General features: G+C 35.6%; 2 protein-coding genes and 1 long non-coding RNA gene across 5 annotated transcripts in view; all 3 read left to right on the plus strand.

Moving 5' to 3' along the window:
• Nucleotides 1–1679, plus strand: part of LOC113045374 (calmodulin-regulated spectrin-associated protein 2-like) — a 38992-nt gene extending 37313 nt beyond the window's left edge. The window contains exon 19 of one of the 3 annotated variants that reach the window (XM_026205725.1): nt 39–1676. In XM_026205725.1, coding sequence (XP_026061510.1) covers nt 39–335 — 297 coding nt within the window. In that variant the 3' untranslated portion in view covers nt 336–1676. Of the gene's footprint in view, nt 1–38 lie in introns of all 3 variants that reach the window. The other 2 variants (XM_026205726.1, XM_026205727.1) reach the window with 2 other exon arrangements.
• Nucleotides 1680–2459: 780 nt separating this feature from the next.
• Nucleotides 2460–18911, plus strand: LOC113045379 (WD repeat-containing protein 47-like). Its single transcript, XM_026205742.1, has 15 exons — nt 2460–2617; nt 3869–4035; nt 5024–5107; nt 5359–5443; nt 6426–7216; nt 8328–8445; nt 9639–9820; nt 12515–12757; nt 12940–13000; nt 13763–13920; nt 14416–14585; nt 14814–14984; nt 15083–15214; nt 16326–16544; nt 17527–18911. Exons 2-15 carry the CDS (start codon nt 3878–3880, stop codon nt 17667–17669), a joined length of 2715 nt encoding a protein of 904 aa, XP_026061527.1. The 5' UTR covers nt 2460–2617; nt 3869–3877; the 3' UTR covers nt 17670–18911.
• Nucleotides 18912–19311: 400 nt separating this feature from the next.
• LOC113045421 (uncharacterized) lies at nt 19312–22505 on the plus strand. The gene is made up of 4 exons (XR_003275981.1): nt 19312–19517; nt 19698–19946; nt 20042–20103; nt 20382–22505. It is a non-coding gene; the product is annotated as an uncharacterized LOC113045421 (long non-coding RNA).
• The last annotated feature ends 1702 nt before the right edge of the window (nt 22506–24207 follow it).

Below are 24207 nucleotides of genomic sequence, written 5' to 3' on the forward strand. Positions count from 1 at the left end.
TTTCATATTCGTGAGTATTTGTGTTATATTTTTCCCAGGAAATGGAGAAAACCGAAGCCAACAACTTCCTGATTCTGTTCAGAGACACTGGCTGCCAGTTTCGCTCTCTGTACACGTATTATCCAGAGGCGGAGGAGATCAACAAGCTGGCTGGCATCGGGCCAAAGACCATCACACCCAAAATGATTGAAAACCTCTACAAGTACAGCTCGGATAAGAAACAGTTCAGCAAAATCCCCGCCAAGACCATGTCAGCGAGTGTGGACGCCATCACCATCTACAGCCACCTCTGGCAGATCAAGAAACAAAACACACCCAGAAAACTCTTCAAATAAGTTGAAAGCTCACTGGCAGACTGCTGAGTGTTCCTGCCTATCGGACATTACAATGCACATCCTGAATGTAAAGAAAACACTTTTGCGGGCTTTGGATGTTCATTTGTGGCGAAACCTTCTGTTCTACAGTACACATCGTTTGCAGCACTGATGGATGCGCCTTTACGTGATTTTGATTTTGTGGCCTTATGCTTGTCTTGTTGTCTCTTTTATGCAATGCTTAACGCACACAGTTACTGAGTTTATTAGCAAGTCATTGCATCGTGTGAAGAGACACAGTCTTCTTCTTCTGTGTTTGTGCAGGTGTAAAAGAATATTAGGGACATAGTACACTTGAAGACTAACTTTAAGATGGTCATGCAGTTGAAAACACATTTAATGTACTGGAACCTCAAATTTTTGCTTTATTTAATGTCTGCGTTTTTATATTTTGGGTAGGATTCGTAATTGTTGCGCAACTGCTACTCCAGAGGAAAGTGTTAAATTAGCTACAGTGAGAGTTGTTCGCTCAAGACTTTCTATAAAATGAACATGCTCGTGCTACTCTGTATGTGATGTAATCGTAATGATGGGGCCTTTAACTGAGTAAGTTGAGGACCAAAACTGAACATATTAGCTAGAATTATAAAACTATCGCTAGTGTCATGATCCAGAATATCTGGGTGCCATGTATGTTTGAAACATACATTTTAGAGAGACAGATCAGTTTAGCTGACTGTTTGAGGAAATTTCCATATGAATAATACAGAGGAAACACTGAGTTATTGAATATTATATAATGAAGCTTTCCAAAAGATGGTGCATATTATTGCTCATGTGGTAACTCATTTTTAATTATGATGTGCATTTTAAAGAGCTGCGATTATTTGGGCAGGCTGTTGTCCAGTAACACATTTTGTCTGCAGGTGCAAAAGATTTGAGATATTTGTTATTTTTACTAAGGGAAGTAAATCATTGTTTGAATTTATTGATGCTGTACAGATATAGTTTTACATACTAAGCATATTTTTTAAGCCATTGAATATTACTGATATTTTTCATATGAAAAAGATTATGTTTAACAGGGGGCAAGTATGACGGGATGTGATAAGAGCAGAAGTAAGCTCTTCTGAGAGATGTTCATTTCCACACGCTGTCTAATCTTTTTTAAGGTCATGTCTGCTGTTTGTTCATCATATGCTTTGTCTGTTTGTATTTGAATGTTAATCTCAACATAAATACAGATTTACAACCAAAAGCTTACCTGTTTGACCTATTTTCCCCTAGTATTATTATTCCAGTAGTATTTGCTTGTAATAACATTATTTATGACTGAGTGAGCAATTATGTTTAGGGATGGGAATCATAAAAAATTTAACCATTCTGGTTATTTAGAAGTAATATGATTGTTAAAGGAACTGTTTAAAAATAAATAAATGCATTGCAACAAACAACCACAACAACAAAAAACTTATTTAATTTAATATAATGTATAAATAAAAACTATTGAGAACGCATATTGGGTTTAAGGTGTATATGAAAATGTTGTCAATAGTGAGTGATTTTAAGTCTCAAAGCTTGAAAGCTTGTAAATGCGTTTGATTCACTAAAAAGAACCTGTGCTTAGGAGTGATTCATTAGAGAGTCTGTACACTAGTCGCTCTTGCATTTGTTCGGGAATCGGGTTATACTAGTGTTTTAGACTCACTAAAAAAAATTGGGTCAAAAGAGTGATACAAATATAAATAATTCAAAATGACGTCCCCTGTAGAAAAAATTAAACCATAAATTTTGAACCAAATATCGGTTATTAATTGTGTAACTTTCTCATATTTGTTGTTAATATTTTATCATTTTGTATTATTTGTATTTGTTTGAATATTCTGCTATTTGTATTTGTGTGCTGTTTGTGACAATTTACAATCAATTAGAACATGATAACTCCATCACTTAAACCCCAAAATCTCAATAAATCGCTACTTTCTCGGCTTAGAATTAGTTTACACGGGTAGAATAATGAGCACTTAATGCTGCTAATCACAAATCCACATTAAGCCTCAGTTTGTTGAATAATGCGCAGTTCAGTGCGGGCCTGGGCGGGTTTTGCGGGGGTTCGTGTGCGTGAGCGCGGATTGGTGGAGAGCACAGAGGAAGCTTGCGCTTGACAACCAGCGAGCGCCAGGGACAACGAGAGCCTCTTTCCTCGAAACACTTGGGGAAAATCACTAGACAGTGCGTGTCGACACACCCTCGGTGTACCCACAGAGGATTTCTTCACTTCGTTTATATGTAGAGATTATCAGGTGAGATTAAAATCACTCTTCGCGTCGGTTATCTCCGTTGTTTTGAGGATAGGCGAGGCCGGGGAAGCACAGACTCTCTCCCCCCGAAGCTAGAACAGAACAGCTTCAGTCCGTTCTCACTGGTGCTTGATGGGATGTTATGTGGCTTATTTAGGACATAATCAGTGTAAACGGCTAGATAACGTTAGATGCACTGTAGTGAACTCATGCAGGTTCATCGTGTGGGAATTAAGCAAATCTGTGTTTCTCATATTGCATGTTTGGGGGTGGCGTGGTTTAGTGGTTCAAAGAATGAGCTTCTATTACTATAAGGTTATAAGTTTAAATCCCAAAAAGCAATTTTAGAATATACTACATTGTGCTTGTTGTAGAAATGCATGGGTGACCAGGAATTTATAGTGTATATTTTCAGACTCTCTTTAATGACTACTACAAATCTACCTGCCATTTTTTTTTTTTTGGCAAATTAAACATTTATAGTTAGTTGTGTATCTCAAATTAAGATTTTTAAAGGAATAATATTACTGGAATAATATCTTATATTAATTAATAGTTTTCTACTTCTTATAGTACTAATTCATTTAGCTATCAAGAATAATATGTGTTTTTAAAGCAAAATTCTAAGTGGTATTTTCATTATAATCATTTACAGTTATTTGAAATGGGTTAAGTTGGATGTGTGATGTGATGGTATTGAGGAACAGGCTGTTTTTGTTTTTGTAGAATGTCAGGTCACCTCCCATGCTTTTGTGTGTTTACATTTGCATTTTCTGGTATGTTGACTTTTCTTTGTCTTAACATTGCTTTGGTATTTTAATTAGAAGGTTGTTACTTCTTCACTTGTAGTCTTCCAGCACTAGAGTGTTTTATAGCTACATCAAGGGCTTTATAAACTGAAGTAATAAATAATAAAGTCCCATTAGCAGTACATTTGTTACAGTGATCTGTCTTTGTTAACATTATTTAATACAAATAGAACTGTTCATGACACAGCTTTTGATTTTAATAAAGTATTAGTCAATGTTGAAATGTTAAGGAATGTAGTTAAGAAATGTTAAACCAGGACTGCCATCAGGGTGGACAGTTGGAAACATAGTCATAAGCGCTGTGATAAGAGGAGCCTTAAAGTCCTGTATTTTGTAGCCTAGCCTTAGATCTGGGGAGGGAAAATGATTTCTGAATTCATGTTAATGAATTATTTCAAACCATCTGCTAAATGATGCATTAGTTTTCTTATTGTTTCTGCGAAAGCTTGCCACCATGACGGCTGAGGAGATCATAAATGTAAAGGAAGTGGAGATCATCAAGGTGATGCTGGACTTCCTGAACTCACGCAAGCTGCACATTAGCATGCTGGCCCTGGAGAAGGAGAGCGGGGTCATCAACGGCCTGTACTCAGACGACATGCTCTTTCTCAGGTTTGAACCATAAGCACCTTATACTGAGGCTGAGTTTAAATAAAAATTAAAAACCCAATGTGGTGGCATTATGAGCCAATCATATAATGCAGGAGCCAGCATATTATGAAGTACCATTTTTTATTTTTTACTGTACCATCCCCCCTTCCACATAACCATTTTTAAAAGTTCAGGTTAAAATTAACTTCTAATGTGGTGCAGTGTTGGCACTTGTGCCATATAGGTTGCCAGCACCTTATGTAATGGTTGAGTTTGCCTATTTAAAGTAGTTTTACTCTGCATTGATTTGATAAAACTGAGTTGCATGTATTTCACCATTACTGTTAAACTCAAGTAAGAGTATAGACAATTTTAATTGGAGTTTCACAGCCCATGGCTCACTTGTGTTCCTTTGAGCGTGAGAGTGCACGAGAGTTTGGGTCCCTTTTCAGAATCCGGCCCCATTATAAACAAAGGTGCCTTTCACACCACTGCCCTGCTTGGAATAGACTGATAATAAGGCAAATACAGAATTCGGTAACACTTTAGAATAGGTAACATATGTTAACTATTAACTACGTCATTTCTTTCAATAAATTCTCAATTTGCTGCTTATTAATAGTTAGTAAGGTAGTTGTTAGGTTTAGGTATTGGGTAAGATTAGGGATGTAGAATAAGGCATTAATATGCTATTAATTAGCACTAATACATGGCTAATATTCTAGTAATATGCATGCTAATAAGCATCTTATAGGTGTTACCTATTCTAAAGTGTTACCCAGAGTTTCATCACCATGTTAAACTTCCTGAACATGTTCTCTAATGTACTTTTTAAATGTAATACAATGTTAATACCAGTCAGATAATGAAATGTTGATTTCGACCTCATGTTTTCATGGAAAATGTTTCTTTGAATATAGTCTAAACTAGTCTAATTGTTAGTTGTGGAAAGTGGTATTGTTATTCTACTATTAGAAGTCAAATGGTCTTTGATTCCTCTCTGCTGCAGGCAGCTCATTCTGGATGGACAGTGGGATGAGGTGTTACAGTTTATTCAGCCTCTTGAGGGTCTGGATAAATTTGACAGAAAAAGGTGAGAGATCAGCTCAGAATCTTTCTAGAATCATATCTCGTAGGAGTGTACTTGCATTTGAATGGGAAGAAAATAAATTGAGTCTTCTACACTTGAATAATAATTTTGTGCATTAACATTAAGTTTTTATGCAGTCACTGAATGTAGCAATATAAAAGCAGCAATATTACCCAAATTAAGAGCAGTTTATTTATATCAATATATCAATAAAAACTTAACGTATAGTGCTGCATTTTTCCATGTCCTCTCAGGTTCCGCTACATTGTTTCGAAACAGAAGTTTCTGGAAGCTTTGTGTGTGAACAACGCTATGTCTGCCGAAGATGAGCCACAACATGTGAGTATCATCAGTGTCCACCATGACAACAAACACAGAAATGGTGCCATGTTGTCACATGTGATGTTTGATTACTTTTTTAATTGCTTTTATTTGTACGAGCACCAAATCAGTATTTTAGAATGGTTTCTGAAAGATCATGTGACACTGAGCAATAGAGTAATGTCAGCTGAAAATGTATTTTCGCATGACAGAAATAAATTACATTTTATATGTTACATAATATAAATATATCAAAATAGAAAACTGTTGTTTGAAATGCAATAATAACTCACAGTATTCCTGTTTTGTTGTATTTTGATCAAATAAATGCAGCCATGTTTAGACTTCTTTCAAAAAAGCTCTTACCAACCCCAAACTTTTAAACTGCGATGTATAGTTTTATCTTGATAATAATTAATAGTAATGCAAACCAAACAAGATATGCAATATATTATTTCTTGAAATATAGCAGAAGATAAAGAAACATACATGGAAACTCACTTTAGTTTTAGTGCTGTCAAACGATTAATCGCGATTAATCGCATCCAAAATGTAAGTTTTTTTTAACATAACATATGTATGCATACTGTTTATTTATTTTGCATATATAAATACACACACATACTGTGTATATTCTGAAAATATTTACATGCATATACATTTATATATTATTAGATTTTTATAAATATATTTATTATATAAACATAATTTTTTTCTTAAATATATGCATGCATGTGTTTGTATTTATTTATACATAATAAATATATACAGTACACACTCATATATTATGTAAACAAAAACGTTTATTTTGGATGCGATTAATCGCAATTAATTGTTTGACAGCGCTGCTTTATATGGTTTCTGTTACGCTTAATTTACTGGCATTTTGATCTTGAGAGTATTGTGTCCAAAAAACCATGGTAACTCCATGTGAGAAACTGATTAGAGCTTGTTTGCAAATGGCTCTGGCTTCTTTTTCATTCTGTCTCTCTGTGTTCAGTTGGAGTTGACCATGCAGGAGGCTGTGAAATGTTTGCATGCTCTGGAAGAATTTTGTCCATCTAAAGACGACTACAGCAAGCTTTGCCTTCTCCTGACGCTGCCCCGCCTCACCAACCATGCCGAGTTCAAGGACTGGAACCCGAGTACAGCACGTGTGCAGTGTTTTGAGGAGGCCTGTGGCATGGTGGCGGAGTTTATTCCCGCTGACCGTAAGCTGGGTGAGGCTGGGTTCCGCGCTAGCTCCAACCGTCTATTCCAGCTTCTCATTAAAGGCCTTCTGTACGAATGCTGTGTCGAGTTTTGCCAGAGCAAAGCTACCGGAGAGGAGATCACAGAGAGTGAGATTCTTCTGGGAATAGACATGCTGTGCGGGAACGGCTGCGATGATCTTGACCTGAGCTTGCTTTCTTGGCTCCAGAACCTGTCGCCCAGTGCCTTTTCTTGCGCCTTTGAGCAGAAGATGCTTGATATCCATGTGGATCGGCTTGTTAAACCCGCCAAGGCCACTTACGCAGACCTTCTCACTCCACTCGTCAGCAAGCTCTCGCCATACCCTGCATCTCCTCTTCGGCGTCCACAGTCTGCGGACACCTACATGACACGCTCTCTGAACCCAGCGCTGGACGGCCTGTCCTACGGTCTCTCTGGCCAAGAGAAGAGAGCAGCTGGTACGGACGGAGGTAAAACTTCACCCATGTCACACTCATTCGCTAATTTCCAACACCTGAACCGCAGTGTGATGATGGAGAATTCAGGATGTCACAGCATCTTTGAGGAGTCACCAGAAAGGTAAACATCACCTGATACACCTGAAATATCTGGGTTTGAGTTTAAGATAGTGGACACTTTTAAAGATAACTCCTGATTTCTATAACCTGTATATATTTAATATGATCCATGGGACCATTTGGAGTAGCTGATTTTTAGACGATTAGCTGTGATTAATAAAACCACAATGTCTTTAAATAAAAAAGTGTCATTTTTATTATTATTATTATTTTAGTTATTTTTTTTTTACACTACTTGTCAAAAGTTAAGAATAATTTAATATTTTTTAAACTAGTTTCTTATGCTCACCAAAGCTCATTCTTATGCTCACCATTATTTCATTCTTCAGTGTAAGATGATTCTTAAAAAATTATTCTAATATGCTGATTTTCTGATCAGTTATTATGAGTTGTTACTGGTGCTGAAATGTTCATAATGGTTATTATTGTTGTTATAAAAAAAAAAAAAAATCTGTGAACACCATGATATTTAATTTGATGAATAGAAAGTAAAAAAAACAGCATTTATTTTGTAACATTATTACATTATTATTAAGTCTTTACTGTCATTTTTAATAAATTCAATGCGTCCTTGATGAATAGAAGTATTTATTTTTTTTAGCTTACTTACCCCAAATTTTGAATGCTAGTGTATCACAGTTTCGACTAAAATATTAGGCAACAGAAATGTTTTCAACAAAAAATTTCTTGAGCAGCAAATTAGCATATTAGAATGATATCTGAAGTATAATGTGACACTAATGACTAGACTAGAGAAATGGCTTTGCCTTCTAGGAATAAATGACTTTTCAAAATATATTACAAAATTTAAACAAATTCAATTTACTGGATTTTTGATAAAATAATTTGTCTGTGAGTGAGCATAGGAGACTTATTTCAAAAACCTTTTTTTTAAACATTTGAATTATTCCAAACTTTTGAAGGTAGTTCATATGTATTGTTGTTTAAAACACCCTGTTACAATATGCCACTGTGCATTTCATATTCAAGGCATATTCACTTCTGAGATGGGTTTGGCAGAACAGAATGACTTGAAAGCACAATCTTTTCAGAACAAAATAATTACAACGGCGAGGTGTGTGTCTAAAGTAATGTGAACTCTGGTCTTGCAGCTCCAGAACTGAAACTCCATCTGATAAAATGATGAGCTCACCCGGACCTCAAAACTCTCGCCCGGTCTCTGCCCCGGGTCAGGATGCCCCAGCCCCTGGGTCTGAGGAGAAGAATGAGGTACTTTGCTGCTCAATGAGTACATTGATATTTCCTGAAAATTAGATCAAGCACTCAAAACATTACTTTTAATAATATGCTTAATTTTAATTGAACAGTATTAAAATAAACACCAGTAATAAATTGTTCACTAAATTTAAGTAAAAACAGCTTCCACTTTATCACTGCATGGTTATTGAGGGCTTAGATTGGCTTTCACCAAGCTACTGCTGCTAGGCATGTCTTTGTGGGGGAATGTCACTAAAAATATTCTAGAATGTTGACTGATAAATTCAAATTATGTTTGTATGAAGAGTTTTAGTATGCTGACCTTTACAGATTTCTCTTGTTTGAAGGGCTCTAGAAAGTTGACTGTGAGGTTGTGGTGAAAGGGTTCTAGAATATTCACCATTAGTGACTGTTGTGAATAGAGTTCTGGAATGTTGGCATTTACTCTGTTGTAAGAAGTTAAAAAAGTTAATTGAAATTGAGCTATAGAGCAGCATTATTTAGTATCGTTAATCTAGACGCTATTGTAATTTGCATTCATATTTATATTTTCTCTTCTTATTTTACTTTTAGTTAAAGTTTTATTTTTGTTAGCCATTTTTGTCATGTTATAAGATTTAAAAATGTCTATATAGTTTCTATATATACATCAAGTCAGTGTAAGTGAGATGTACTGTATTGCACTGTGGACTAGATAAAATTAAATAAATGTAGGGTTTTTTTTAACTCTAAAATAAAAAAATATTTTATTTCAAGTATTATTTTACCGGTTAATTATATTATGGCTATTGTAATTTGCATTCATATTTATATTTTTTGTTCTTATTTTACTTTTAAAAAAGACTTATAGTCAGGTGCGACTTGTTTATCAAAATTAATTTGACATGTACCAAGAAATTAACCAAGAGAAAAGAAAACATTACCATCTACAGCCTTCTATGCTGCTCACTGCTCCTGTAGTCTACACTGAAAACATAGAGCACCCTCTCGCGGCTGTAGATGGTAATGTTTTCTCTTGGTTCTTCGTTCTAAAAAATTTGCGACTTATATTCCAGTGTGACTTATATATGTTTTTTTTTCCTCGTCATGACATGTTTTTGGACTGATGCAACTTATACTTAGGTGCGACTTATAGTTCCTAAAAATATGGTACCTATTTCTCATTGATATCTCAGCACATCTTTGTCTCTTCTGTTTCTGCATAGTTGCGGGACTCCACAGAACAGTTTCAGGAATATTACAGGCAGCGTTTGCGTGTGCAGCAACATCTGGAACAGAAGCAGCAGCAGAGGGAACTTTACCAGCAGATGCTGCAAGAGGGCGGAGTCCAGCAGCACGAGGCCCCGCCCACCGCCAAGCACAACCTCACAGAAACCTTCCTTACCAGGTTAGCAGAGCTCCATGTCACCTCTAACATCACATCCAAAGGTCAGCATTTGTTCTAGAGCTTCACTGATGTGCATTACACCAGCTGAAGTTTACAAACACAAAGACACAAGGTTGAAATTTGATGCTGCTAAAATCTAAAGGAAAGGAAGCAGAGAAAAATGGCAAGGCAGGTTGAATATCAAATGAAAGGCTAATGAGATGTAGATGAGAATGACCTCAGGGTTTTACAGATGGTACAGCGAGCTGCCAGGGAACTCAAAGTGGGTGGAGAATTCCCTAAGGAATACAAACACATATACACACACATGCTCTTAACACCTACTTTCAACTCCCATTTACATAGTGTTTTATTTATTACCAGGCAGGGTAGTAGCTTGCATTTGTTCTTCCCAAGACAAATAGTCTCTTCCAGCATGACAAGTAGGCTGGACCATTTTTTTTAGTAATACCTGAATTAATATTTTTAGCAAATACGTATAATATACAGTGGAGTAGTGTATGAATAATGTGTGCAGTAGTTTATTTAGGATGTTTCCTAAATTAAATACACAATTTAGTTTTTAAAGAAAACCACAGTATAATAAATATAAAAAAAATATAATTAATGTTTTTTTTAAATGTTTCAATTGGTTTGTTTAAATGATTTTTTCCTATCCCTTACAAAAAAATTTAATCAATGGTGCAAACAGTGAAATCTGAGAATCACTGAACTCATTTTAGGCCCCTCTTCTCTTGTCCGGCTTAGATACTTCTCTAGTTCTTCTGTTGCTGTGGTTACAGCGCACTTGTAAAACAGAATCATAACAAAGGGAGGTTTTGGAACCATGCCGTGCCGGTCCACTGGTGATGTCATCAATAAAGGCCACAGCCATAAATAATGCAGCCTGTCAGAGGGGAAGGGGGGGCAGAAGAAACACTTATTGTTCTGTCAACAGAAGCCTTGCTGGCAGTGAGGACAAGTTTAGGTGTTTACTATAATGCCACAGAAATGAAATTTAAAACAGATTAAAAACTAATAAAAATGTGTGGCTTGTGCGTTTTGGCCTCATGCCACCTGCTTCGGGGGATTTTCAGGGGAAAACCCCCTTGACCAATGGAAAATGACCAGTTGTGGAAATGGTGGGTGGTGCTTGGCAGAGATTACGATGAATTTCAAATGAAGGGCTAATGAGATGAATCTCAGGCCTCTACAGATGGTGCTGCGAGCAGCTTTGCACCTTAAAGTGGGTGAAGAAATCCCCAAGGAAAACACAAATATTATAATCTGAACGCACTGTGATGTGTGTGTCTGTAATGAAAAAAGTCTTTCATCAGTCCAGGGGCACAGAGCCCCCCCCCCCCCCCATCAAAAAAAAAACCCGTATTTTGATGCTATTTATTATTTGTATTTGTATTGCATTGTTGCCAAAATATCCACTTAATCCAGTGCCCTTTTTGTTTTCTAATAAGGATGTCAACGAGTAATTGTCGATAAGAGATGTGATCGATTAAAGGTATTGATGGTCAATTAAGAAGATTAGTTTGGGGGAGGGTGTGGCTCATGTGCAAAACACGTGCAAAAGCGGCTGTGAGTAACTGGGCCATGATCTTTTGCGAAAACAATTCACTAATGTACAAATTAAACTTTTAATGTGACAAAAACTTCAAAAAAGTACATTAATATAGGAACAATGCAAAGGCCTTTAACGTGGAAAGCAATATCAATTTAGAAACTAAGTAATGTTTAACAAAAATTTTCCCAGATAATTATTTCATATTGGGTTCTGACAGGGGCAGGACAGAGCCCATCTCTTTTCTCACATCTTCATGATTTTTCCTAATATTCCAAAGTAACCATTTGTAAATGGTCAGAAATAATAAATGCCTCTGCAATAGACTCATTTTGCAGTATTAAGGTTAATGATTAATAAATTAATTTGTTTTCAAATGATGTTCGAACATGGGTATAAAAATTGACATTCCTATTTTCTGTCTTACAAAATATCCTTTCCTAGTGTGTGAGTGTACACATGTGAAAAAATAATAGAATTATTAATAGAATAAAAATCTTATAATCTTATAATCTAGCTCAAAGTAAAAAAACAGTCACTGGGTTAATCAGAAATGTAAATTTAAGTATTCATGTTCGCAGTTTTAGTATTTATAATGTACTTAAAGGGTTAGTTCACCTGAGAATGAAAATTCATCCATTTTCTACTCACCCTCGAAGCATCCTAGGTGTATGTGACTTTCTTCTTTCAGAATAATCCAGTCAAAGTTATATTAAAAATTTGTCCTTGCCCTTTCAACCCTTTCAATGGGGTAAGCGGGTGTTTGTTGTCAACAGTTCAGGAGACGTGAAATAAAGTGTGCGCAACTGTAATAAAACGTCCCTCACACAGCTCCGGGGGGTGAATAAAGGCCCCCTGTAGTGAATCCATGCGTTTTTGTAAGATAAATATCCAGATTTCAAACATAATAAACACTTTTTTTTCGCACTTCTGCTGACCGTGGGGAACCGGAAGACGCAAATTTAAATTTAAATTTAAAATTAGATTTAATTTGAATTTGTATTTGTGTGTTTTGAGAAAGCTCCTGGCTTGTGTTGTGTGTGGTATGCATCACATGGTCAGCCCATGGCCATGCCGCCTGAGACTATGACTAGCTCCAAGATGACTCTAAAGCTTCATGTTTTTTGTGTGTATGTATGCAGGTCTATTCAGAGACTGGAGGAACTAAATGTGGGAATGGATGATTTGGGAGAAGAGGTGCAGGCTCTCTCTCAGCAGTGTAATGGAGGCAGTAATAACAAAAGTGTAGTGAGAGACGCTTCAGCCACACCACAGACACAGGAAGGGTGTGGAGGAACCAGCGATGTGGTCACCAGCACTCCTCAGAGGTCAGTAGGTCAAGCAGCCTGCCCTCCGCCCAGCCAGTCTCCTGTACTGTCCCAGAGGTGAGATTCACACTCAATCCTTTTTCTTTCATTGAAAGAGTTTGAATAGTTCTAGATCAGTGCATCCATAATGTAAGACTGCTTTTTGGGAGCTTTTTGTCATATCGAATTCCAGTATGTTTTTGTAATTACTGTTTGGGTTCTTAATGGGGTTTTAAAAATAGTTTGTTTTTTTCCTGCAGTTCCCAGAGAGACAAAACTGGACACGATGACAGTAGTTTGACCTGCTCTAAAGGCCCAGAGGTACAGTGCGTCCTACAGCTCAACATTAAAAATCCAATGAAGCTGACTGTATCATATTTGATATGCAAATTTCTAAGGCCTTCAAGTTAACAGCATGATCAGTGTTGCTGAAAAATCTGTTGCAGACAGTCTACTACATGCTTTCTGTCAATCTGATCGATATTTTATACTTTTTTAAGCAAGTAAAAGGTATTTTAGGTTTAAATCTAAAGTCTAATATCATTCTAAAAACACTGCCTCCCTTTTTTTTTGTGTATGTGTAATTTAAGAGTATCAAATATGATCCATCAGGCTTAGGAATTTTTATTTGTACATCATCGATGTATTTTTTTCCTCTCAATTAAAAACTAGTGAACTGTGATTATAAAGCATTTAAATATTAAAAAAATATATTTTCTAAACATATTATTTTAAGATATTTACTGATAACTGATATTTATCTGCCTTTTTAAATATATGTTTAAGTAAAAATCTCACTGGTTTACAAGCTGTCAAAACTTTATCTGAAACTGCACCAAATTGTGTTTTTGCAAATTGTTCATTCTGTTTCTTTTATACTAAACTCCTGTATACATAGTATACTGTATATAACATTCACGGAATAACACATTCTCCTTCTGTGTCTCTCTAAACGCTTTAGTGTTGGTTTAATTACAGCTCTTAAAACTTCTCAGATCAAACACTTATTAGGGAATAATATATCACCTAATCTTCAAAAAAACCTTCTCACATACAGAATGTTTTTATATGTGTGTGTTGCAGAAAGATAAGTCAAAAGCCAGGTTTGTGATGGTCAACACCCTGGAGGATACGCAGGCGGTCCGGGCCGTGGCCTTTCACCCCACAGGGACAATGTACGCTGTCGGCTCCAACTCTAAGATGCTGCGTGTGTGTGCCTATCCTGACACACTGGACACCAGGTCAGCTGCTCACAGGCTGCATTAAAACCCATTTAAATTATCAAGCATTTTATAGATGATGGGATACAAGCTAGTGCCTGAAATCATCATTTCAGCCATACAACTGTTATCATAAACACTAGAAAATGAAAAAACTCTACAAAGTGTTTGAATTCTTTGCTATTAGAAAACATCAATACATATTCCTGTTCTTACTGTGAATGATTCATCAGTGCATGTTATTTGTGTTTGTAATGTTTCGTTAAAATTGTACTTGTTTAATCTAAACCTGTATGAATTTGTTTCTTCTGTGGAACACAAAGAAGATACTATATTTAAAAAAAAAAGTTTGAAACCAAAATTATTTGGTTACCAACATTCTTCAAAATATATATAGTTAACATGATGGGGAATAAGTGATGACAGAATTTTCCTTTTTGGGTAAACTCCTGTGTTAATTCATAGAGAATCAGAATATATCTGTTGATATACTGTAGTTGTTTTGTTCTTTTTTAGTGGTTCGGGCACAAGTAAACCTCCTGTGATCTGCTTCAAGAGGAACAAGCATCACAAAGGCTCTATATATTGTGTAGCCTGGAGCCCATGTGGACAGCTACTGGCCACCGGCTCCAATGATAAATACGTCAAAGTGCTGCCCTTCAACCCTGAAACCTGCAATGCTACAGGTGATTGCAAACAAATATTCATCAATCTTTAAGAAAGACACTACAGGCGTTTTGTCATGCACTGGCCAATTTTAAGATGTAATGCTATTTGACTTATCTATTTGCATCTGTAGATTTGAGTTACATTTAACATCTTTTTCCAAACAAAAAAAAATGTTTCGTTACATTTTGACTTTAACTTTAAGGAGTTTAATCCACACACATCCACAATTCCTCTCTCTGCTTCAGGACCTGATCTGGAGTTCAGTATGCATGATGGGACTATCAGAGATCTGGCGTTTATGGAGGGTCCTGAGAGCGGAGGGGCGATTTTAATCAGTGCAGGAGCCGGAGACTGTAACATCTATACAACTGACTGCCAGAGAGGACAGGGCCTGCACGCGCTGAGCGGACACACAGGTACACACACGAAAATATATGACTTTATATTATATACACTCAAATTCTCGTAAATATGTTCATTCCTAATGTGATTTGTATGTGTTTTCTGTCCTCAGGTCATATCCTGTCTCTGTACACGTGGGGGGGCTGGATGATAGCGTCCGGCTCTCAGGATAAGACGGTGCGCTTCTGGGACCTGCGAGTGCCCAGCTGTGTGAGAGTGGTGGGGACAGCCTTTCAAGGAGCAGGTGGGCTTCACCTGCTTTTGTTTCACACTTTAGCACTTTGTCTGCTAGAATATGGTGTTAGCTGGATTTACATGGTCTCTAGCTAGTCCACGCAGGTCATTTATGCTTATTAGTTGGTTCAGTCTGGTCTAGACAGTTGACCAAGTGCTGGTAAGGCTGAAATAGTCAAGGTAAAGCATTTAGGTAAAGCTGATCACAAAATGGTTACAGCTATCGTGTTTCAAAAACGTGAGCTGGTAAGACCTGGTTTTTCCAGCAAGAAAACTGTATATCTGAGCTGATTCACTGGAATAATTACATGGCCTCCATCTTGCATACTAATATGCTCAATCTGCCAATTTGGTTTTATATTACAAGATTTAAGTCACTTTCAGACCAGTGTTATTTTAGGATCGTTGAGAAAATGTAGGTTTTATAAGTATTTTGAATCAGACTTTATTTTTATATGTTGTTTTCATTTTAATTTTAGTTAAACATTTAATAATGTTGCAATAATAATGTTTCTGTGTTTTTCTCATTTATTAAATAACATATTTCATATTTATAAATATTTTATTTTATAATATATGTTTTTTTAAATAAATGCAAATTAAAAATTAAATTTCCTATTTTATTTTATAATATATTTTTTTTTAAAATAAATGCAAATTAAAAATGGTGCCCCTATGACTAATTGTTCAATGTTTTTAAACATTTTATTTTAAAGTTTTTAGTTTTTTTTTTCTTCAAGTAATTAAAGTTTTGTTGTTGTTCCCCTGGTTTCACAGACAAGGCTTAAGCCTAGTCTTAGACTAAAATATGAATCTGAGCTGTTTCAACTGAAAGAAACTTGCACAGACTGGTCAATGCCTTAGTTTTGTCTTAAGATGCACACCAGTAATGCTTTTTTCTAAGGCATATTTATATAAATTACTGGTTTAGGCTAAGCCCTGTCTATGAAACCATCTTTACGTCTTTATGCCCCATTCAGAAGTATTGTGAGAAATTAACAATATAAAATGAATATAAATCTTATCTCCTGGGTAACCAGATTTGGTCAGTGTTGCTGCTGAACTGTAATAGTACGTGTGTGACTGTTCATGTGGTTCATGTGGTGTGTGTGAATTCACAGGCAGTCCTGTGGCGTCGGTGGCAGTGGACCCGAGCGGGCGTCTGTTGGCATCAGGGCAGGAGGACAGCTCCTGTATGCTGTATGACATCAGAGGCGGGCGCACGGTTCAGACGTACCGGCCGCACTCCAGTGATGTCCGATCGGTGCGTTTCTCCCCCGGCGCTCATTACCTGCTCACAGGATCCTACGACAACAAGGTCATCATCACCGACCTGCAAGGTGAGATTTCAGTTGACCCTCAGTGTTAAAGTTCATTAAATGCTTCATTGTAGAATTGTTGTGTATTTGTCATGTTTATTAGTTTTTAAAATATTTTATTAAATATATATATCTATCTATATGTTTTTTTTCTTAAATATATTCATTTTCGAACATGTTCTCTCAGCCGAATCCATTTATCCATTAAGCATGTTTTATAAGATGCTGGTTTGAACTCTGCCATGAAAATAACCAAAGAAGCTGGAATGGCAGTAAACACAAACAAACATAACATTTTAAATCATTCAGTTTTTATTTTAATTATTTTGAATCATTGTTTTTTTTTTCATTTATATTTTAGCTAAAGTTTATTTAGCCATTTTAGTAGTTTTTGTTGTTTTTAAGTTTATATAAATTTTATAGATTTTTACTTGCATTTTAGTTTATTTCAGTGCATCAAGTTACACTAAATGAAAATGAAAAATGTTGTGGGTTTTTTACTTGTTTCATTTATTTATAAAAAAAAAAAAGAAAAATGGAATGCACCTCCATATAATGCAGCCCTAAAAAGGACAGTTTAGAAATTATTTTACAATTATTTACATTTTTGCACGGTTGCATGAAGGTTATAAAAAGCTCGTAATAAAAAAGGAATTGAAAAAATAATACAAATATTTAGTATTTATTTATTAATATTTATTTAGACAGGTTTTTTTTTTTTTGGAGGGGCATAATTTCTTTTTCTCCCATGTATTCAATGTGTGCCAAAGGGGCAGCATAAAACATTTTATCAAGCCTTCCACAGTCAAGACAAAATTTTATATATATATGTATTATATATATATATATATATATATATATATATATATATATATATATATATATATATATATATATATATATATATATAATACATTTTGTAAATGTAAATATGTAAACATTTTAAGCATTTAAAGTTTGTTTAAAAGCAAAAGCAGTTTTGGACAATTGTATGTGTTCACAGGTGACCTGACGAAGCCGCTGCCGTTGACCGTTGTGGGAGAGCATGCTGATAAAGTGATTCAGTGCAGGTGGCACACACATCACCTCTCTTTCCTGTCCTCCTCTGCTGACCGCACGGTCACACTCTGGACACAGGCCACGTAGAGCCAGCTCTGGCCACTAGAGGCAAACAGCACATGCATATACAGTATGTGTGTGCGCTGTGCTTCTGTTTTGACTCTGTTTGTTATAAGTGTGTATTTATTTTGTGTTCCTGGAAGTTGAGTTCTTTATCAGTGAATGGCTGAGATAAGTGCAAACCTTTTTTATGTACATATTATCTGATTGACTGCCAGTGTGTCTAATGGCCCTGTGCCATATTGGGATGCGATGCTTTGTTGTAGTTTGCTAGCTTATGTATGTGCTTCCCATTCACACAGACTCAGTGGTGTCATCTGATCTATACTGTGGCCTTCCTCTCTGTGTGTCTAATCTCCATACATCTGTACTTGCCTGTTTGAATCTAGCCTCTTGAAATAGATGCAGTATTCATTATCTGTGTAATTTTTGATGTATCACTGCAAACTGTATGAATGCAACCTGACTGAGTGAAAGATGTACATGCAGTACAATGCTTGCAGTCTAAAAACGTGAACATTATTATGACCCGCTGCAAATACTGTTTCAAAATTCAGCTGCTCGTGTAAATATCAAAAGCAACCTTAATGTAAACTGCCTTTAAAAATGCTGTCAAGTTAGTCTCATTTAAAGTGGTTGATGTTTGAATTGTACTCTTTCTGCTTGAAACAGTCTGCAGCCCCTGTGAGTGCCTCTGAATTGATGGCATGGTTAAAGTATTGATTTTTTTTTTTATGTAGATGAAGGGAATCTGTGTACTGTAAATGTCAGTATATAGCGCTAAAAACTTCAAAAGAAATGTTTTGGATGTTGGCACACAGGTTTGTTAAACGGGTGAAATAGTTTGACACTATGATCTTGCACTTTTTGTGTTTTTTAACATCCACTTCCTGTTTAGTTTCAAGCACTTTTGTTTTTTGGATAGTTTATGTTGTATATTTTCCAGTGATGTAGATTTTATTATTTAATCTTAAGTTTTTACAATTAATTTTAAAGCAAAGCCAAACTAACATGTTGACATATTTTTATATGCTGGAGCAGCTCTCATTTGAACTCATGTAGTGAAATATTGTGTCATTCCTGTAATCTTTTCTTAATCATATTTGGACATAAATGACTACAGTAAAGGCTCATGGGACAAGTCTGCTGCTGTTATGTCTGAATAAATAACCCTATTCTCTGCTATGCCTCCATTAATTTGTATTAAGCACTATTTGCTAATTTCTTGCTGATTTACCTTAATAGTTCATCACATTAACTATGTACAATATGTGTCCAAATAACGTTTTGTCTTAATTTTGAACAGATGTTTTCATTTTCAAACGTTCTGCTGAAAAAAGTTTATCTAAAATGCCTGTTTTCAAAAACTAAAGGGTCGAAATACGACGTTTCTAAATAAACATTCAAAGTTATTTCTACTGTATATTTGTAAACGCAGACCCTGCATATTTGCATAGATGTTACACACTACAGTAAATGAAACTCTGCCTACGGACTAGAAAAAATATATGTATATGATATAGACCAAGTAAATAATTCAGTCTTATTTTATTGAAATCTTAGGCCATTAGCGATACAGTATCCTATCCTTCTAATATACAAATGGCGTGAAGCAGCTGGGTGACTGACGTAACGCCTTAATGTACACGTCAACCCTATGTCATTTACATAATAGAAAACTGCTTTCGGTTTTTCTCTGGCGCCAAGGGAACTGTACAACTTTTCTCTTTAGGTTAAACGAGTTCGGTTAAACATCTAAATTTTACGATTGCATGTTAGATGCGGTATATTAAGCGTTAAAAAGTACCTGGCTGATCGGCATTTCATTTTAATTCGCGGATCAAGGTCTGTTATCAGACACGATGAGCAGCTTTGGTAAGCGCGATCTGACTTGACAAACTCCAATAGTTTGATGCAAATCTAAATCTCTGTTTTTTACTTCTAAATAATTAAACAGGCTATTTATTTTTTTTAAATGAAGAGTTACAAAAACTTGAAATATTGTTTTAATGTACAGCAGACAAATAATCGTTTGTGTATTTGTTTAATGCCCAGAGGCCCAGTTTGTGGATGGCCACTTCGCTGAGCTTGTTCAGAGGGTTACCTCAGTGATGGCAATAGCAGATGAACTAAAGAATAAGAAAATGATACATAATGAAAAATATTCAGAGATTAGAGCAGAAAAAACAGACCAGGGCAAAATGAGAAAGCTCTTTGAAGCACTAAATGCTGGAGGAGACAGAGTGAAAAATGACTTCTATTATGCTCTGAGAAATCATGAACCATACCTCTTCAAAGAGCTGGGTAAGAGAATCTACAGTTGGTGTTAGTTTGATAAGTTTATAAACTTGAAGCTACCTGTATTGGTAGTTTAATATGACCTGTTGTGTGTCTGATAGGAGGTGGTGAAGCGATCGATTACATCGATGGCCACCAGAACAACCAGCTACAGTTAAACTGAGTGAGTGAAACCTGTTTTCAATTGCATGTTATGTAGGTTACTGTATTAGCATACAAAACACTTAAATTAGAAAGAAAATGCTTGCAGGCGTAAGGAAATACTCTCTCAGTTTTTTTTTTTTTTTTAAGATTGCCGATATCCTGTCATTGAGCAAAAATGTGCATTAATTCATTGTTCACTCGAATGTCTAATTTTTAGATGAAAGTTTACAACACCAATTACAAATATAAAATAAAGTCCACGATGTTACTAAACATCCTGTAATCTTTCTTGTCCAGAGACCAAAGACCTCTGCAACCAAGACACGCAAACAGACATCACTTGGAAAATAAGATGCAGCTGAAGATGAAGAAAATTCACACATTTGAAAATTGTCACCAGTTATTCTCCCTAATGTCACTGAAAACCCACCTTTTCCCATAATTACTTTGTGTTCAATATGAATATATATATATATATGTGTGTGTGTGTGTGTGTGTGTGTGACCATGGACCACAAAACCAGTTTTCAAAATTGAGATGAATAAATAAGCTTTCCAATGACGTATGGTGTATTGGGGTCGGACAATATTTAAATACTGAGAAAATCTCCTTTAAATTTGTCCAAATTAATTCTTAGCAATGCATATTACTACTCAAAAATTAAGTTTTTATATATTAACAATAGGAAATGTACAAATAATCTTCATGGAACATGATCTTTACTCATTATCCCAATGATTTTTGGCCTATTTTTTTTATTTTTATTTTTTTTATAATTTTTACCCATACCATGTATTTTTGGCTATTGCTATAAATATACCCCAGAGACTTAAGACTGGTTTTATGGTCCAGGGTCACAGGGTTTTCCTTTTGTAGGCAAAATTTTTTAACCTTTTTATGCAGTTTTTTAATGCTAAAATCACAATAGTTTATACATCATCATCCATAGCTATTTAACCAAATCGTTATATTATATTTTTGAATTAAAAAAATAAAATAAAATTTGATTGCAGTGCTTGCAAATATCATGATATTCTGTTACACTGCAGATTATACATTGTAGGTTTTTTCTCTCCAAATACAGGTGTTGAACTTGTGTTATATATATACACCTACTTTTTTTTTTTTAAGTACACCCACTTTTTAATACATTTATGATTACATTTAAATCAAGGAAACTCACATTGACTTGCTTAAGTGATGTCATAGTTCTTGTGAATGGTCATATACTTTCTTTTAAGTAATTTAGAGCTGCATTTGTAAAGTTGAATGCATTTATATTCTTCATTTTCTTTCAAACTGCGTTCAAATAATGTGCTTCTCTTTTCACTGGATTCCCTTCTCATTGATAAATTGATAGCTTTGTGAATTGGTTTACACATTTCATTTTTAATTATTGCATTACGTTTTCTTACCTGCCAAATAATTTAATTTGATTATTCTGGATACTGATATGTCAAAAGATTGCAAGGTGTCTGATGTTACTGTACTTAAGATCTATCCCCAAGGTTTGAGCATGAGTCCATGATTTGAACGGAGCAAAAAAACATTTCAGAGGACTTTTTCATTACTTCGGAACCGCATACTAGCATAGCCTGTAGGCCTGTGCTCTTATATAAAATATATTTCTAGGGCAGGAATGATAAGGGAAGTTATTGTGTGGATTTGAATTCTGCATTTGTCTTTCTTCTCACTTGAATGGATGTAGCTATAGAACTAGCTTCAGCTACTTATAAGCAAACAGTAGTTCTGATAACTGGTAAGAGAGGTGAACTGCGAGGTTGGTTAGTTCTATAGGGGGAGATCGGGCTGGTTGTAACATTTTTAACATTTCTGTGTGTATCTTGGAGTTCTTCTAAGCCAGTGCATTCAAAATGTGATTCAAACTTGTTACAAGTGTCTGCTTATTAAATGCTGTAGATGTTAGTCTTCTAAAAAAACAACCAGCCCAAACTTGCCTGGACACACCCAATTTGCACAAATTTCTCAAATACAGAACCAGAAAACCACTTGATCTTCATTTCTTGAGATGCAGTCTGATACCATGACTGAAAAAATTTAGTGACCATAATATCTTAAAGGAATCTTCAGTTTATTTAGAATAAATTAGTGTTAGCTGGGATGGTTGACTGAATCTGGAGAGTTTTAGAGTTTAGGCTGCTGTTGTTCTGCCTTGTGCATGTTTACAGAAAAATGGCTGAAGCCAGTATTTCATGGGATGAGGATCGGGTCATCTGTACAATCTGTCTGGATCTACTGAAGGATCCAGTGACCATTCCCTGTGGACACAGCTACTGTATGAAGTGTATTACAGGTTACTGGGATCACGATGATCAGAAGAGAGTCTACAGCTGCCCTCAATGCAGACAAACCTTCACTCCAAGCCCTTTGTTAGGTAAAGACAAGAGGACTGAAAAACAGGTAAAGCAGTTATGGTTATGCTAAGGCTAACGCCTAAACAGGTAGATTGATGTAATATTTGATAACTTTTGTCATGTCAGCACCCTCTTTTAATAAAGTTCTGGGCGTTTCTTGAAAGTAAACCAAGATAAAATTACTTAGTCTGTCTTCTTACAAAGTACTGTTTTTCAATTCAATTCAAGTTTACTTGTATAGTGCTTTTTACAATACGAATCGTTACAAAGCAACTTTACAGAAAATTATGTAGTCAGCTAGACGATGAACATGATTAATATTATTAATTAATAATAGTTATATGATGCAGTCACACTTGTAGCAATATTTGTTAGTTCTGTTTGTTGATTCAGGGTTAGCATCATCTGAGGTCATCTGAGGGTCAGCATCATCTCTTCTCAGGTGTTCTGGATCCAGACTGGAGCTTGTGTAAATCCTAGACATAGAAACAAAATAGAGACATTATTAGCATAGCTGCTGATCCAACAAACTAAAATTAGTTTAACCCAAGCTAATGAATAAAAATGCACCTTTGATCAGATGCAACTACACTCACAATTTAAGAGATACATTATTCGAATGCTTGGCGAAAGAGATGCGTTTTTAATCTAGATTTAATAAGAGAGAGTGTGTCTGAACCCCGAACATTATGAGGAAGGCTATTCCAGAGTTTGGGAGCCAAATGTAAGAAAGCTCTACCTCCTTTAGTGGACTTTGCTATCCTAGGAACTACCAAAAGTCCAGCGTTTTGTGACCTTAGGGTGCGTGATGGGTTGTAGCGTGGTAGAAGGCTAGTTAGGTACACAGGAGCTAAACCATTTAGGGCCTTATAGGTAAGTAATGATAATTTGTAACTGATACGGAACTTAATAGGTAGCCAGTGCAGAGACTGTAGAATTGGGGTAATATGATAATATTTTCTTGACCTGGTAAGGACTCTAGCTGCTGCATTTTGGACTACCTGTAGCTTGTTTATTGATGAAGCAGGACAACTACCTGAAGTGCATTACAATAGTACAGTCTAGAGGTCATGAATGCATAAACTAGTATTTCTGCATCAGAAACAGATAACATGTTTTGTAGCTTGGCAATGTTTCTAAGATGGAAGAATGCAGTTTTTGTAACATTGGAAATATGATTTTCAAAAGACAAATTGCTGTCTAATATGACATCCAGATTTCTGACTGTAGAGGAAGTAACAGTACATCCGTCTAGTTGCAAATTGTAATCTACAAGATTCTGTGTAGTGTTTTTTGGTCCAATAATTAATATCTCTGTCTTATCCGAATTTAATTGGAGAAAATTATTTGTCATCCAAACTTTTACATTTTTAACACACTCTGTTAGCTTAGATAATTTAGAAGTTTCATCTGGTCTCGTTGAGATATATAGCTGAGTATCATCAGCATAACAGTGGAAGCTAATTCCGTATTTTCTAATAATATTACCAAGGGGCAACATGTATATTGAAAATAGAAGGGGACCTAGGACGGATCCTTGTGGCACTCCATATTTTACAGATTACAAATGAGATGACTCCCCATTTACGTAAACAAAATGGTAGCGATCGGACAGGTATGATCTAAACCATCTTAGAGTCTGCCCTTGAATACCTGTATAGTTTTGTAATATGTCTATGAATATGTCATGATCTATGGTGTTCGAACGCAGCACTAAGATCAAGTAAGACTAGAAATGAGATGCAGCC

Source organism: Carassius auratus, chromosome 27 (assembly GCF_003368295.1).
Source record: "Carassius auratus strain Wakin chromosome 27, ASM336829v1, whole genome shotgun sequence".
Taxonomy (NCBI): Eukaryota; Metazoa; Chordata; class Actinopteri; order Cypriniformes; family Cyprinidae; genus Carassius; species Carassius auratus.

What these genes read in the sequence shown, in the direction of transcription:
- LOC113045379 (XM_026205742.1), top strand. Translation starts at nt 3,878, where the DNA reads ATGACGGCTGAGGAGATCATAAATGTAAAGGAAGTGGAGATCATCAAG. An exon ending in TCTCCTGTACTGTCCCAGAG is followed by an intron (nt 12,758 to 12,939) that starts GTGAGATTCACA and finishes TTTTTCCTGCAG; the next exon opens with TTCCCAGAGAGACAAAACTG. An exon ending in CATCATCACCGACCTGCAAG is followed by an intron (nt 16,545 to 17,526) that starts GTGAGATTTCAG and finishes ATGTGTTCACAG; the next exon opens with GTGACCTGACGAAGCCGCTG.